This window comes from Rhamphochromis longiceps, linkage group LG22, assembly GCF_057381845.1.
Source record: "Rhamphochromis longiceps isolate RC_006_pf linkage group LG22, R_longiceps_female_GT1.1, whole genome shotgun sequence".
Taxonomy (NCBI): domain Eukaryota; kingdom Metazoa; phylum Chordata; class Actinopteri; order Cichliformes; family Cichlidae; genus Rhamphochromis; species Rhamphochromis longiceps.
The window spans coordinates 18,166,552-18,181,729 of NC_140577.1; the positions used below are offsets into that span (position 1 = coordinate 18,166,552).

General features: G+C 42.9%; 1 protein-coding gene across 5 annotated transcripts in view; it reads left to right on the forward strand.

Annotated features, from left to right (window-relative positions):
- runx1t1 (RUNX1 partner transcriptional co-repressor 1) overlaps window positions 1–13,890 on the forward strand; it is a 57,088-nt gene extending 43,198 nt beyond the window's left edge. For 2 of the 5 annotated variants that reach the window (XM_085395996.1, XM_085395992.1), the window contains 7 exons: window positions 190–371; window positions 3,583–3,845; window positions 4,418–4,515; window positions 4,795–4,990; window positions 5,756–5,824; window positions 8,555–8,787; window positions 9,607–13,890. In XM_085395996.1, coding sequence (XP_085252122.1) covers window positions 190–371; window positions 3,583–3,845; window positions 4,418–4,515; window positions 4,795–4,990; window positions 5,756–5,824; window positions 8,555–8,787; window positions 9,607–9,930 — 1,365 coding nt within the window. In that variant the 3' untranslated portion in view covers window positions 9,931–13,890. The remainder of the gene's footprint in view (window positions 1–189; window positions 372–3,582; window positions 3,846–4,417; window positions 4,516–4,794; window positions 4,991–5,755; window positions 5,825–8,554; window positions 8,788–9,606) is intronic. The other 3 variants (XM_085395994.1, XM_085395993.1, XM_085395995.1) reach the window with 3 other exon arrangements.
- The last annotated feature ends 1,288 nt before the right edge of the window (window positions 13,891–15,178 follow it).

Sequence of the window (15,178 nt, forward strand, 5' to 3'; positions counted from 1 at the left end):
ACAGTAACCAGCTCACAGTCTGAATGATTGTTCACCAAAGGAGACTTACCTGAAAATGTCTTTATAAATGTTGTGAGGCTGAAAGGCACGCATTCCTCACATTCTTGTACCTCCTTTGAGCTCTCAGGAAACAGTCATCAGCATTCTTGTGAATTTCCCGTAATAATCAAGTGTTGTTTCCTCCCGCAGGCCAACCTGCCGCTCCTTCAGAGGGAGCTGCTGCACTGTGCCAGGCTGGCCAAGCAGAACCCGGCTCAGTACCTGGCCCAGCATGAGCAGCTACTCCTGGACACCAGCACCACCTCCCCAGTAGACTCCTCAGAGCTCTTGCTGGATGTGAATGAGAACGGCAAAAGGAGGACACCAGACAGGTGGGTGACTCATAAAACCAGAACATCACTCTCAAATATTACTATTTCATCATTTTAAGTGTTTAATAAATCTTGATTTGGGTTGGAATTCTTAGAGGATAGCTGGAATTTGTGGGTAGAGCTTATACATTTACCAGCTCCTGGGATGAAACTTTTTTTTACCCTCTATTGTTTGAGCTCATGCATAAATCCCTTTGAGGATGCCTGCATCCCCATGCGCCCCTGCATTACTCCACAGACACAAGCTGAGCTAACGCAAGGCAATAGTGTCATGTGCAAATGTATGTACGGGAAGCGTCTGCCAGTGCGCCACCGGGTCTCATGATGTGCTCCGTTGGACAGCTCAGCTCCTGGCTTCTGCTCTTAATGGGCCAGAACTGAGGAGAACATGAGATGGGAAAAGTAGACCTGGCTACACCCAGGCACACATACGCAGGGAAAAAAGACGGAAGACAGCTGTGCCGTAATGAAAAGCATGAATAGATGTGTCACTGAATGTGTATGAAGCCCTCCGATTTGTGTGTTTTTGATTCCAAACTTATAAAGTTATTTCCACGCTTGCTCGGGTGTGTAAGTACAAAGTGTGTGCCTGTGTTTGTACGAGTCTCCACATCACTTCAACTCCCCCCACCCCAGCCAAATCATTACATCCGTTTGCTGTCACGGACTTTGGTAATGACTCAATGTTCCTTGCTCTAATGGACAAGCACTGAGACGTTCCATCCAGAAACACACAGCGCCGTAAAAAAAGGGGGGAAAAAGCTATCTTCCTCTCTGTCTGGCACAGAAAAAATCTATCCAGACCAATGGTGTGTGTAAGTGCATGTTCAAGAATGTAGCTCATTTGCTGCCCCAGTAAAACAAATTTGAGGTGATAGAGCTGCGATATGAACAAACCATAAGATCAGACTATAAATCTAGAGTTTGGCTTTACACTCTTCTCTAATCAGAATAACAGAGGCTAACAAGCCTGCAGCAAAGTCTATTAGACATGCACAGACCCATACAGAACTGGGTTTTTTTTGCACTGGAGTTTGTGAACATATATCTGATGTGGGAGCTGCAGACTACAATGTATGTATTGTTTTGTGAAATAAAATCCCCGGGGGTCAGAATTTTTAATACAGGCAGGGGAGACGGAAATGTACATTTTATATTTGCTGAGGGACAAAAATGCTGAATGTGATATTAATAATTCTCACCTCTCTTTTCCCCAAACACTCGGCTATGCAGACTTTTTCTGTAATACCTGCACATTTGCAGGGCGTCTGGTGCATAGGGGAGTGAGCTTAGTAGAAAAGGTGCACGTATAAATGTGAGAGGGAATATGCGGAAGGTGGGGGGGGAGTAGGCATCTGTATTCAGTGTGAAAACGCAGTCTTTGTGTGAATGCGTGTGTCTGTGTTTGTGCACGATTCTGGATCCAGTGTGAACGTGTGAGCGTGCTTTGTGTGTACGTGCGTGTGGTGTATGTGTGTGTGTGTGTGTGTGTCTCTGCGTGAGCGTGTGTGTGCCTAGGGAGATGGGCTGATAACACATACAGATGAGGCTCCAGCACCAATATGGCTGGCTAAGCACCTCTGGTTTCTGCTTACCCTGCTCTGCACTTATTGGAGCCTGTGTCAGAATATTGGAATTTGAATGAGAATTCTTAATTACAGACAACAATGCACTATCAATGCATTCTGATTAATACCATCGCCTGCAGAAAACAGACCAGGAAAATTAGAGTATAGCCTTAGATACTGTGTATGCTCAAAAAGCCAGTATTTAAATATCGTCTGAGAGTACAGTATTACTGATGATCGTACTCTAATAGCAATGCCTCTGTGCACATTACATTTTAGTGCATTTCCAGAATATTAATTCCATCTGTGGCATACAGCATAATCATACACAACAGGCTATTTCTTCCTTCCAAAAGAAATCTAGTCAGTAAATAATATTCCTGCATTGTTTCAAATTTAAAGTTAAATAAACATATTAAAAATATAAATTGGTGCCTTTTAATCGCATCACCGTAAAGAAAATTTTAACTGTATTCAAAAATAAGCGCGCAAATTACCACGTGTGTATCGTTTAACAGGGTGTGCACACCGGGGTATTGCACAGGTGACTGTAAATGTGTTCACAGGCGTATACTTTAGTGCCTGTAGATATAAATATTGTTGCAGTAGCAAGGCTGGGCAGAAAAGAGTGGGGGGGTGGGGGTGGATGGATGAGTCGAGGGAGACGGAGAGATGGACGGATGCAAGGGAAAGAGCATATGGAGAGCTGTGGATGAGCATTAGGAGCCCATAAAAACAGCTCATTAAGAAGTTCAATCTGTTCATCGGAGAGAGAGAGAGAGAGAGAGAGGGAGATGGGAACGGAGAGGAGAGAGGCAGACAGAGAGAGAGAGAGGAAACTGGTGGACTGCAGATAGCGGGGGAGGTTGGCAAGTTGTAACTGTGAAGTGACAAAAGTGAGAACACACACAAAAAGGCATACAGAGCACACGTGTGAGAGCGTGCTCACACAATAACACACCTGGCCACATTAATCTTTGGAAGCAGGCTAACAAAAATCCACCTGATCCCCTGAAAACTACTTGTGTGAGTATGTATGCAAGCATGCGAGCACACACATTCAGGCTTATTTGTGTGTGTGTCTGTGAATAGACATGTTTTCAATAAAAAAATTCCAAAAGGAATCCAGGAAAAGTAGCCTTTCATTGCAAGTGCTTTGTCTGGTAGGTTGGACTCAAATATTTCCAACAGCACAAGGGGGCGGACCAGTTGTTGTACTGATATGCTTCAGGTCTGGCTCTTGTATGAAATAACTGTAACAAACACATTTTGTATCACTTATTTTTACAAAATAGGTGTGATGTAAATATCACACTGATTTGTTCCTGTGTCGTCCGCTCTCCTCTCTTTTATTTCCTTTTTTCCCAATCCAATGCACCTCAGGAAGCCTTTTGTTATCTGCAGAGCTGTCACTAGAAATTGTTCGAGCTTGGTAATAACAGCAAAGATTTATGCCAGCTTTGGCCCTGTATTCTGTCTAAAATATTAAAACAAGTGAAAAATGCTGCCGGTACTTAAAAAAAAAAGAAACTAAGAAAAAAATTACGACCTTATTAAATAAGGAAATTATCCCACGTCACTGTTTGAAAGAGTCTAAGCAACAACGACAGCCACATTACTCATTTGTCTGCATCTCCACTCAGAACCAAAGAGAACGGCTTTGAACGAGACAGCGCTCTGCATCCGGACGTTCACCCCAGCAAACGGCCCTGCACTATAAGTCCTGCCCAGCGTTTCAGCCCATCCAATGGACTCTCCTACCAACCCAATGGTCTGCCTCACCCAGGCCCACTCCCTCCACAGCACTACAGGCTAGACGACATGGCCATTGCCCATCACTACCGCGACACCTACAGACACCCGGCGTCTAATCACCGAGAGATCCGGGAGAGAGCAAGGCCCATTGGTGAGGATACTGAGGATTACATTTGTGTACACGACTGTATATCTCAGAGCACAAGATCACTTTACATACATTTCACCGGTTTCTCATATCTTTATAGTCCACTGAGATGAATAACTATTACAATAATCAATCAGATTATCATTATAATCAGTGAGACTCAGAAGCCACAGACGTCATAAAAAGTGAGATACATTAACACTCCGCAGACGCACATTTAGATGTGAGATCATCATATTAGATCCTTTTTTCTTTTTGCATAAAGCTGGCCTTGATGAAGCTGTGATAATGACTTGGGCTCTATTTTAAAAATAGGAGACACATTTAGCATGTCTCACCTTGTGATGGATGTTTACTGGAGGAGAAGCTCAGTCATCTGAGTCCTGCCCTCGGGGTGGGAGAGCGATATGGAGATAGCAGAGAAAAGGGGGAGTGTGGGAGCAGGGAAAAGAAATGAATAGAGAAAGAGTGCCAAACTGAATTCAAATGAAAAGGGGAGCAAAGGCTTGATGGAGTAATTGATTGTGTCATGCTGAGTTGCTGTTTGCTTATCTGTCTATCTTTCATTCTTGCAGGTATGCATGCAGGTACCAGGCAGGAGGAAGTGATTGACCACAGGCTGACAGACAGAGAATGGGCTGAGGAGTGGAAGCACCTTGACCATGTAAGAAAAGTAATAACAATTTTATTACTATACTCTACAGTTTTGTCTTTGTAAGTTCTCTGAGTATCAGTTCGTATGAAATTGTTATCTAGCAGATCTTGTGGCGAGTCTTTATTAAAGTTTGGATGCTTTTAAGTTTCTTTATGAGCTCAGTCAAAACGATGTTTGAAATTACATGTATGTGACGAACCCTACCCTTGACAAAGACACCTTCTTTGAATTCAAACCAGCCCATTCATCCTGTCTATGTGTAAACTCAGCGCTGTGTCTGCTCCCTGTCACCTCCAGCTGCTCAACTGCATCATGGACATGGTGGAAAAAACAAGGCGCTCACTGACGGTACTGCGGCGGTGCCAGGAGGCTGACCGTGAGGAGCTCAACTACTGGATCCGACGATACAGCGATGCCGAGGAGCAGAAGAAAGGCGCTGTTAGCGGGCAGTCAAGGCAGCAGAGCCCTGCAGCACAAGAAAACACAACTTCAGGTATGGATTCACTTACATGCCCGAAGTATTATTGTTAAATTATAATTAATATGCATGTCTGCCGGTTTTAAGCTTGTTGTTCATCTTTTAAGACTACTGATTTTCAGTTTTTTGGTGTAATCTGTGCAACTTTAATTGTTCTTTAAAGGTATCTATATTAAATACAGACTCTAAAGGTGTCAGCTGATGTGCATTACCTTGCAGTCTGTTAGGTCTCTTAAAGCAAGGATTATACTCTGCAACCTTCTGAGAGGGTTTGTGCAGACCTCCATGTGCCTGCCTGTTTTTGTGACCACACAGACTTATCTGTGGAGAATTTATATGACAATGTGCCAACTAGGCATGTGCCCAGCCAGGAGACTTCAAAGAAGTAAAACAGAAATGACTGTTGGGTCTCCAGCTGTCCCTGTCTGCAATGGAATATATCCGAGGCTTAAGGCTCGGAAGTTTTTAAACCACTATTAAAGAAGCTCAAATCTAAAATGAGTCCAAAATTAATTATTATTAGCTGTAAGATCTTTGTTGTATTTTATGAATTAATAATATTGCGTGTGGAGTCCCCCAGAGTTCAAATCTAGGCCCCCTATTTTTACATTAAATATGTGTACACTGGCTGATAATAAGTCAGTTTCATTGCACTGGTCTCAAAAAGTCCTTTGGAACATAGAAAAAAAGCCAAAATGTTAACACACACACACACAGTTTTGTGTACTATGCCATTGATGGATCTCTGGTTACCACGTCTGTATGTTTGTGTCTTTCCAGAAATTCACCGGGAGCTCCTGCACCGGCCTGTCTCTGGCTACGTCCCTGAAGAGATCTGGAAAAAAGCTGGTGAGCAGCACTCCCATGCCTCTGATCAGTGCACGTAAACACAGTTCCTCTATTTTTCCCCTAATCTGTCTGAAGGCTTTATGCTTTATGGAACTCGAGGCCATGTTTAGGTAGATGAACGAGAAAGGCTCCTTTAAACCTGCTCTCTCCCCTTTTCATCCCAGTGTAGTCTATTGTCTGCAACACAAAACCTTGCTAGATTTGCATTAAAGTCAGGTTATCTATATCTGATTCTGTAGGAAGTTTCATCACTACGCACTGCACACTCAGAATATGATGTCAGGCCTTACAAGGATTTTATTGCAGTCAAATAAGGGACATAAGGAGCTTTTACAGCTGGCCCAGTGGTCTCCTGTCAAAAGTGGCAAGATTTGGTTTCAATTTGCTTTTGGCACTTTTTTTATCCCCTTAATGAGAGACACTGCAGCTATCCTACTTAACAGTTTAGAAACTCCTTAATGTTTTAATAACCCGAGTAAAATCAGCACTTGCATTCATTTTTTATAGCTTATACAAACAGCATTGTGTCACTGTTATCACTCTGAAAACCTGAGGGTTCACTCTTTGAGATTTTGTATTCTCCACCAGTGATACAGTATATCTGCCTTTTAAACCCCCTGGAGAAAAGAAATTGTCCCCTTGCTTGACCAAGCATGATGTGTGAGATACTCAGAACAAGTAATATGCATTTAAATTGAATTGAGTATCACCATCGGGACTCTGCCTCCTCTCCAGTACTCTCTTTCCCCTCACCAGCTTTGATCGATCTTCCAAGGCATTTGGTGTGTAATCACAATTCCATGCACAAGGCATATATCACAAGGCACCGGGGCAATTTCCATGACTTCAAGCAGCATAGTAGGTTAAAGACAAAAGCACCCTGGTTTAAAAACTCGCCTCAATCACAGTGGAGAGAAAATGTTTCTGTCTTTATAAAAGCATGCAGTCGGTCTGATATCGAAAACAGATTTTACATTTTTAACGCCGGTGTAATATGTACTAAGAAAGTGAAGCATATTTGTCAGGCATAAAGCTGTATTTTATCTTTTGTCTGTCAGATAAAAGGTGCCTCTTACTTTTCACTCTATTTGCCTTATCCTCAGTATTTTCCGTTATCCATTTCATTCATATTCTGGCTTAGGAGAGACTGATTTAAATGTGACCCGGGGAGGATTGCAAAATAGGATTTTTAACACAATGGAGTGCAGCGGCGAATACGTCTGTTTGAAATGGGCAAAATGTTTACAGTTGGTGATAAATATTCAAGCACCTTGCACGGTGTCCTACCGGTTTCCCACTTCCCCTCACCACATGGGCCTCTGGGATCACAATGGAAATGCATAATTTAAATATAAATTGCCTGATTTGCATACACAATTAGTCAAGTTACAGGCTTGATGGGAGCAAACAAAAAAGCCCTCCTTTTGCTTTGACGTTCTGTAGGAATTCCACCGCTTAACACCCACGCGGAAGGTTATTCATTCCTCAAAACAAGGATAAAATAACATATTGCTCCGGCTGAAAAGCACGTTTTGTGAGTGATTACCTGCGATTAATCAGCTCGTGTTCTCGTGAGAATATCCTCGGGATATTCTTTTCCAAATTATAATATATAAGATCAAGATCTTCCAGGAACATTGAACTTTACATTAATATGTCACACACTGATGTAAATATGCCTATTTAGACATTTAAAAGGTTCTTAAAAAGAAATTAATCAGTGTTTGAACGAAATCGTAATAGTTTAATTAAATCAGCTGACGAGTGTCCCCGTTATCCTGTCAGCCTACAACATTTAGACTTGATGTGCTCTTAAATCTTGTCAGATATTAAATAAATGATAAAATACTAATATTAAATATTCTAAGCTGAAAGTTGGCCTTGAAATATAAAATAAACATGAATAGTTAAAGTAGTTTTCTTTGCCGTGTGAAATAATCCATTGCAGATTTTGTTTTCTAGTTTGCATCTTCTAGATGTGTTAAAACAGTGATGCAAGTTTAGACATAGTGTGCATTTAAAACATGCATGTTTGGACTGATGGAGTAATTGAATTCATCTGTAGTTGGAGAAATATATTTTTTTTGTTGTAATTTGTTGCTTTGTTTGATTCTCCCATAAATAAATACAGACAGCAGGAGAGCTGAGTAGCGAAAACATTTGTGTGCAGTTGAGTTTAGCACGCGCTGCAGACTTAAACACACATCAAGACGAGCTCAGCCTGCAGCTCACTGAACGCGCTTTAGCTAGGAGAGAGCGCAAGAGAGCTTTTCTACTGAGATGTTTTGCAGACTCCCATTGGTTGTTAAAGTGGGAGTGAGTTGCAGTCTCTGCTGTTGCCACATTTTGAGATATTGCTGTGGAGTCAGCCCTTATGGGTCTCTTGCAGTTGCCTGTCTTGCTGCCTCAGAAGCTGAGCATCTGACTGAAAGCATAACAGGAAAAAAAAAAAGCTTCTAACCAGAATATGAAAACTGCTCATCCACGCAACTTCAGACTCAGCACTGCTCTCTCCTGAAGTAGATGGGATGAACGACTGGAGAGCAGAACGAAAACCTGACAGAGACACAAACAAGCACAATGAGACTGTGAATATGCTAAAGGGTTGTTTAGAATGGCATATAGCAATTTGGAATCAGCAGCAGCGAGTATGTTATTCCTGTTTAAAAAACGATGGTGTACTCGTACTGAAAATACAGTCCAGTGAAAAATGCACGCGCTACATTGCAGGTACGGGAGGCTTGACTTCCTCTGTCTCCACACTCTTTCCAGAAGAGGCTGTGAATGAGGTGAAGCGGCAGGCCATGTCAGAGCTGCAGAAAGCCGTGTCAGAGGCCGAGCGCAAGGCTCACGAAATGATCAGCAGCGAGCGGGCCAAGATGGAGCGAACAGTGGCCGAAGCCAAGCGCCAGGCAGCCGAAGAGGCGCTCTCCATAATCAACCAGCAGGAGGATTCCAGCGAGGTAGAAGCGAATGTACACATTCTCAGTCTTTCATCATCAGTGTCATTATCGTCTTTTTGTGTCTGGCTTTTGATGCAAGCTGTGGTGGATTATACAGATGCTGTGGGTTTTTTATTACTATTTTAGAAAAAATATTACATAGTGCACATTTTTGTAAAACCTGATTATCCACCCCTTATGTGTTAGTGCATATGGAAGAGCAAAATGAAGTAAGGCAAGGATAATCAAGCACCTATTACCCCCGAGTAGCTACTTTACAGTGCTTGGAAGGGTGCTACCATTTGAGCTGAGAGGAAATAAGTAAAAGCATTTGGTAATCTCCATTAGAGACCTGAAAGTTTAATCATTTAACTGAGAGGGAACTCTGCCGTTCATCTGACATTAATTGCAGGAGCGATGTTTGTAACAGAGAAGCGCCCCAGAGGAGAACTTTCAGAGGTTGTTTATAACTTTGTTCTCCTCTTTCCTCTGGCTATGCAGGCGCCCTGACATGCTCTCCTTGCGGTTTCCAAGATATATAAGTGGCTCTAAGTGTAACAAGAGATTTTTTTTTTATCTGTCTGTGGTTTGGGTCAGGCTTAAGCGCCAAGCATAGAAGTAGAGGCTTCTTTCATGGTATCCTGTGTGGTGTACCACTTTCTGCTGCTAATCTTCACGTTGTATTTGCCAGTTCCCAGTTTAATGTGGAATTTTCTTTACTTTTGGTTACAATGTGTGATTAGATTTTCATGTGAAAAGAGCATTAAACCATTACAAATTGGTTTTTGTCTGACTGCTACTTTTTGGAGTTATTTGACTTTGTCTCTTTCTGTCCGTCAGAGCTGCTGGAACTGCGGACGCAAGGCCAGTGAGACATGCAGCGGCTGCAACACGGCACGCTACTGCGGCTCCTTCTGCCAGCATAAAGACTGGGAGAAGCATCACCATGTGTGCGGTCAGACCCTGCAGGCTCAGCAGCAGCAGCAGGCCAGCCAGCAGCAGGGAGGGGTTCCGGGTTCAGAGACCCCCGCTCCCATCAGCTCCTCCGCTTGCACCCCAAGCAGCGGGACCGGGAGTCCGGCTGCTACCCCCCCTGCTGCCACCCCTCGCTCATCCACCCCTAGCACCCCGTCCTCCTCTGCCCTTGATGGCACACCACGCTAAGAAACTCACACAGAGGTAGGAGGCAAAGGCTTCCCAGGTGTAACAGCCAGCCCACAACCCGACAACTACCGTGGCTGTCTACATTGCCCTGCAAAGATGCTTAGATACTAGAATGAGACGGCAATACTTCTATCTTGCAGCGTAGTCATAGAAGGAGGAAGTCCATAATCAGGTCATATTGACTTGCCATGACTTTAAAGAAACACAAAGATATTCTTTGTTTTGAATGAATGAATTTAAAAGTTGACATTCTTTTACTGTTACACTTGCTATTCTTGTTGACTGTTTGTCCTTGTACCTGTTGTTGTTAAAGTTGTCGTCATTGTAGCTTATCTTATTTTCCCCTGTAAATATGAAGAGACTGATCAGAGATAGCCGTGAACTCAAGACAAGTATATCTGACCTGCCCTTTTCAAACGTTTTTATTTTTCATCCTGGAGTCAGTGGTTATTTCCTTCCTGTACACGAGACTAGTCAACCTCAGACATTTATCAAACAGCATATCACGGGGAATGTAACTGTCTCAGAGAAAACTTTGGGATAAGAGAGATATTAGATTTAAAAATCCTGAAAGACACACAAAAGGATGAAAAAGCATGTTCGCTGCCTGGAGAGGGGAGAGGGGATGGACTGAATCTCCGGCCCACAGACCGCCACGAAACGGGCAGATGTGCAGCAGATTGCCAGCTGTTCAACTGATGTTATTTCCCTCTCACTTGTAATAATATCCAGGTCAGTGGTCTGGGAAATACAAATCCATTTCTCTGATGTAAAAGGAAGAATTCTTGGATAAGATACAAAAACCTTGCACTTGGAGGACGGACCAAATACAACTCGATCGCTCGGTGGGTCACAGACGCTCTCAAACAGGAAGTGAAGTCATCAACCCACTGGCAAGACTGTCAAATGACCTCGACAGCAGGCTCGGGAAACATAGACTCGCCCCAGACAACCTCCCCTCCTATCTCGACTCTGACAACATTTTTCATCTTTCTTCACATTCTTACTCGTTTTCTGTAGATGTCATGGTGTTTAAGACTTCTGTCCTGTGGTGTCACCAATGGTTATTTATTGTATATGTGTTGGACAATTGTGACAATGCATAGTACTTCAACCAGTCACAACTCTAAGTCCTTCATAACTCTTTCTCTCTAGCTGGTGCAAAAAGAGATAAAAAAAAAAAAAGAAGTGTTATCTTTTCTTTTTTTTTCTTCCCCAAGCTGCTTCTTTTCTATTCTGTGTATAAGTGGTAGATTCCTTGTAGTTCTATAAGTTTTCCTTCCCTACGTCCTCAAGAAAAGACACAAGCTATATCTCAGAGCTGCTACTTGAGTCCGACCCAGATCTTTTCTGAGAACTAGCATGTTGCGCGGAATGCTAACCTAAATGTTTTGTAAAAGGGACATACATAAATGTATTTGCACTGTCACAGAGGTTATCTCGGCATGCTTCTTTTCAGCATACTTGTGTTGTCGGTATAGAGCCATAACTCATCAAGTCATTTTGTATGTAGTATTAGCATCTTCTATTCTCACTTTCTCTGGATGGGAGGAGATGGAAAAACGTAAACCACCAAACCCATTCCGTTTTTCTTTTTCTCTTTTTTTCAGTTTTGTTTTTTTTTACTCTGCGTGCTAAGAAGAGCAGCCATTACGTCTCATTTTTCCGTTGTTGTTGTTTAAATAGTTACAACAGTGCATGCACATTACTGAACGTTTGTTAAATATTTGTTATTTTTTAGAAAAAACTGAAAAAACAACCAAAAAAATTATAATAATAATTTTTAAAAAACAATACAAAAAAAATATTCTAACAAACTAACTTTCCAAATGCAGAGGTGTAGACTCCGATTGACAGCTTTAACACTGCAAAGCACCAGGTAACACGCAGTATTAACACAAGAGTTAAACATAAAAACACCAAAAACAGCCAAAGACTGACACCAAGGACCAAAATCCTGATTTAAACGATTTTTGAAAAGAGGTTTGTCCACTCAGACATTCAGGCATTCGTTTCTCCAGCTTTTGTTCATATTTCCATGAACAAAAAGAAAAAGGATTCATTTATCTTTACCGTATTCTGGAAACCACGAGCACTCGTCTCACATTGTGGAATAAGAAGGTGTGAATTGACCCCGATGAGCGTGCAGAGCGGAGATACACTTTAACTGCAGCAATAATAGCTAATGTGACACAAACGCAACTTCTGAAACCATTTTTGAAGCGATTCTCGAGATTTCTTTCCTTTTTTTTTTTTTACACATTTTTTCATTACACAACTGTCAGATTCAGTGCCCATTTCAGCTTTAAGCAGTTAAGTTTTTGATTCGCAGAGGTAAATGTGAGACTGGGCTTTCACACCAACGCCATTGTACTGTATTTATTTATTTATATCATTTGGGTTAATCCATCGCAATTTTGTCGAAAACCTTTAGCGTAAATCAGACAAACCTCTCAATCGCAGTAAGAGAGCACTTACCCCGACACTCACCCCAAACACCTTGGTGCTACACAGAAGCGCGTTACAAATTCTGACCTCAAGGAACAAGTGGAGGCCCACAAAGGTTTCGGGGCAGTTTGCTCCCTCTGTACTTCCTCATCTCTCCCTCCTTGTCTAACTACAACATACACTTGCATTCTTGACTTTAAAGGGTTAAACAATCCAAAAAGGTGTCTGACACCCTACTAGCGAATTCTCAGAAGCTGTGAAGAAACAGCCAAGCTGTTTTAACACTAGTGTATTTAAAGGTATACAACAAATAATGTATGTGTTCATAATTTTCAGGGCAAAATCTGGGTTTAAAAAGAAAAAAAAGAGAAAAAAAAGTTAGGAAACACGATCATTCAATGATGCTTTGAGAAGCGTTATTGTATTTTATTTTATTTTTTTTCCCTCCTCTATGTGTGTTTTGCTACAAATTCCTCGGTGGCAAACAAGTCTCACTCTACCTCTTACAGCACGATAAGAGCATCAGTCACGGCGCTGATACTGGTCTAGTCGAAACCAAATGGGCACAAGAGAACAGGAAAATATAAAACCCAAAGTCGAAGCTCATACAGCTGCAAAACCATATCACTACTTGGTAACAATGCAGACCTCATAAATAAATGAAACCTAAATAGAAATGAGAAAAAAAAACAGAAAAAAAAACTTTTGTTATGTTCCTTTATGCCTGTGGCATTTCTAGAGTACATCAAGAGTTTGAATTGTTTGAACAGATTTGAGAAAATTGTGCTATTTTAAAGAAAAGTGTTGTCGATTCCCATCTCGACGGCACAAGCTAAGGTCACAGATAAGAAATGTTTCTCTTGCTCTTTTTTCTTCCCTGTTTCCCCACCGCCTTTTCTCCTCTTTTTATATTGTTTTTTTCTCTGTTGTTAAGACATGCAGAAGTGCTTGTCGATTTGTCAGCTGGGGGATATACAAAAGGTCAATCTTGGAAAAGAAAAAAAAATTGAGGCTATGAGTTTAGGCATGCCTGTTTTTCACAATGGGGGGAAACGTTATTTAAATTTCCTACTTAACATGAAACAATAGGGAAATGGAGGGGCCGACAGCAAACAGCAAGGCCGTAGCATTAATTTGGGGGGGAAGGAGTTGAACTTCAGGGGTGGGAGGGTTTTTCCATTCTCTTGAGAAAATTTATTGTGAAAAAAAACAGAGCTCAAATAATTTGAAGTTGTTGTGCAATACTTAATTAAGACATGAAAACCACAGGTTAGTGGTAGGCTGACGCTAAGCGGTCTTTCCATCGCTTACTGTCAGTGTCCTCTAGAGAGCTTTCCAGTCTACTATGTCAGAACTGTGGTTTCTTGTTGATTTTATTTCTTTTTTTTGTTTCTTAATTTTAATTCTTTTCTTTTTTTGGGCTGTAAACTATGGTCTGTCAGTCTGTGAAACTTTGCAGTATAATTCTGGTATTGTTGTTCTTTACGGTGTAATAAATATGTTAATTCCTGCCCAGAGAATTCAGAGTTGTGTTATTTCATTACAGCGGCAAGCCTAAAGGGGCGTCCACGCAGGAAGCAATATTTTCAGTGGCGTGGCGGCCACAGACAAAAAGTCAACGACATTAGGCGACTTTAACGGGTGAAATCACAGCTGCCGGTGTGAAGTTAAACTTTTCTCTGAAGCAGCTGCCAGTGAGCGTGAAGGATGCCACTGCTTGACACATTGCACGGTGATAACTCCATCAGAGGGTTACCTAGACGATCAGAGCCTGGAGTATCCATTAGTGACTGATTGTCAGCATCACAAAGAGAAAATCGTTTCAAATTCAAATTCAAATTTTTATTTGTCACGTACACAGTCATACACAGTACGATATGTAGTGAAATGCTTAGACAACTGCTCGTGACCTAAAGAAAAAAAAAGGAAAGGGCTATGAATAAGATAGGAAATAAATATGAAAAATTAAAAAGTTGAATCCTTGAATCGCTACCTTATCGTGGTGGAGGGGTTTGTGTGTCACAGGGATCCCAGGGGCTATGTTGTCTGGGGGCTTTTGCCCCCTGGTAGGGTCTCCCATGGCAAATTGGCCCTGGGTGAGGGACCAGACAAAGAGCGATTCATAAGACCCTTATGAAAAGGACACCGAGGGAACAGTTTACCCTGCCCGGGATAGGGTTACCGGGGCCCCGCCCTGGAGCCAGGCCCGGGGAGGGTGCCCGAGGGCGAGCGTCTGGTGGCCGGGCCTTAGTCCATGGGGCCCGGCCGGGCACAGCCCGAAGAGGAGACATGGGCCCATCCTCCCGCAGGCCCACCACCCGCAGGAGGCGCCATAGGGGTCGGGTGCATTGTGTGCCGAGTGGCGGCCAGGAGCGGAGGCCCTGGAGGACTGACCCCCGGCTGCCAAGACTGGCAATAGGGACATGGAATGTCACCTCTCTGGTGGGGAAGGAGCCTGAGTTAGTGCGTGAGGTTGAGAGGTACCGGCTAGCTATAGTCGGGCTCACCTCTACACATGGCTTGGGCTCTGGAACCAGTCTCCTGGAGAGGGGCTGGACTCTGTCTCAGTCTGGAGTTGCCCCTGGTGAGAGGCGGCGGGCTGGGGTGGGTATCCTAATATCCCCTCGGCTTGCTGCCGGTACGTTGGGGTTTTTCCCGGTGGACGAGAGGGTTTGTTCCCTGCGCCTTAGGGTCGGGGAACGGGTCCTGACTGTCATCTGCGCTTATGCGCCGAGTGGCAGTTCAGAGTACCCAGCCTTCTTAGAGTCCCTGGGGGGGGGTGCTGGAGGGTGCTCCACCT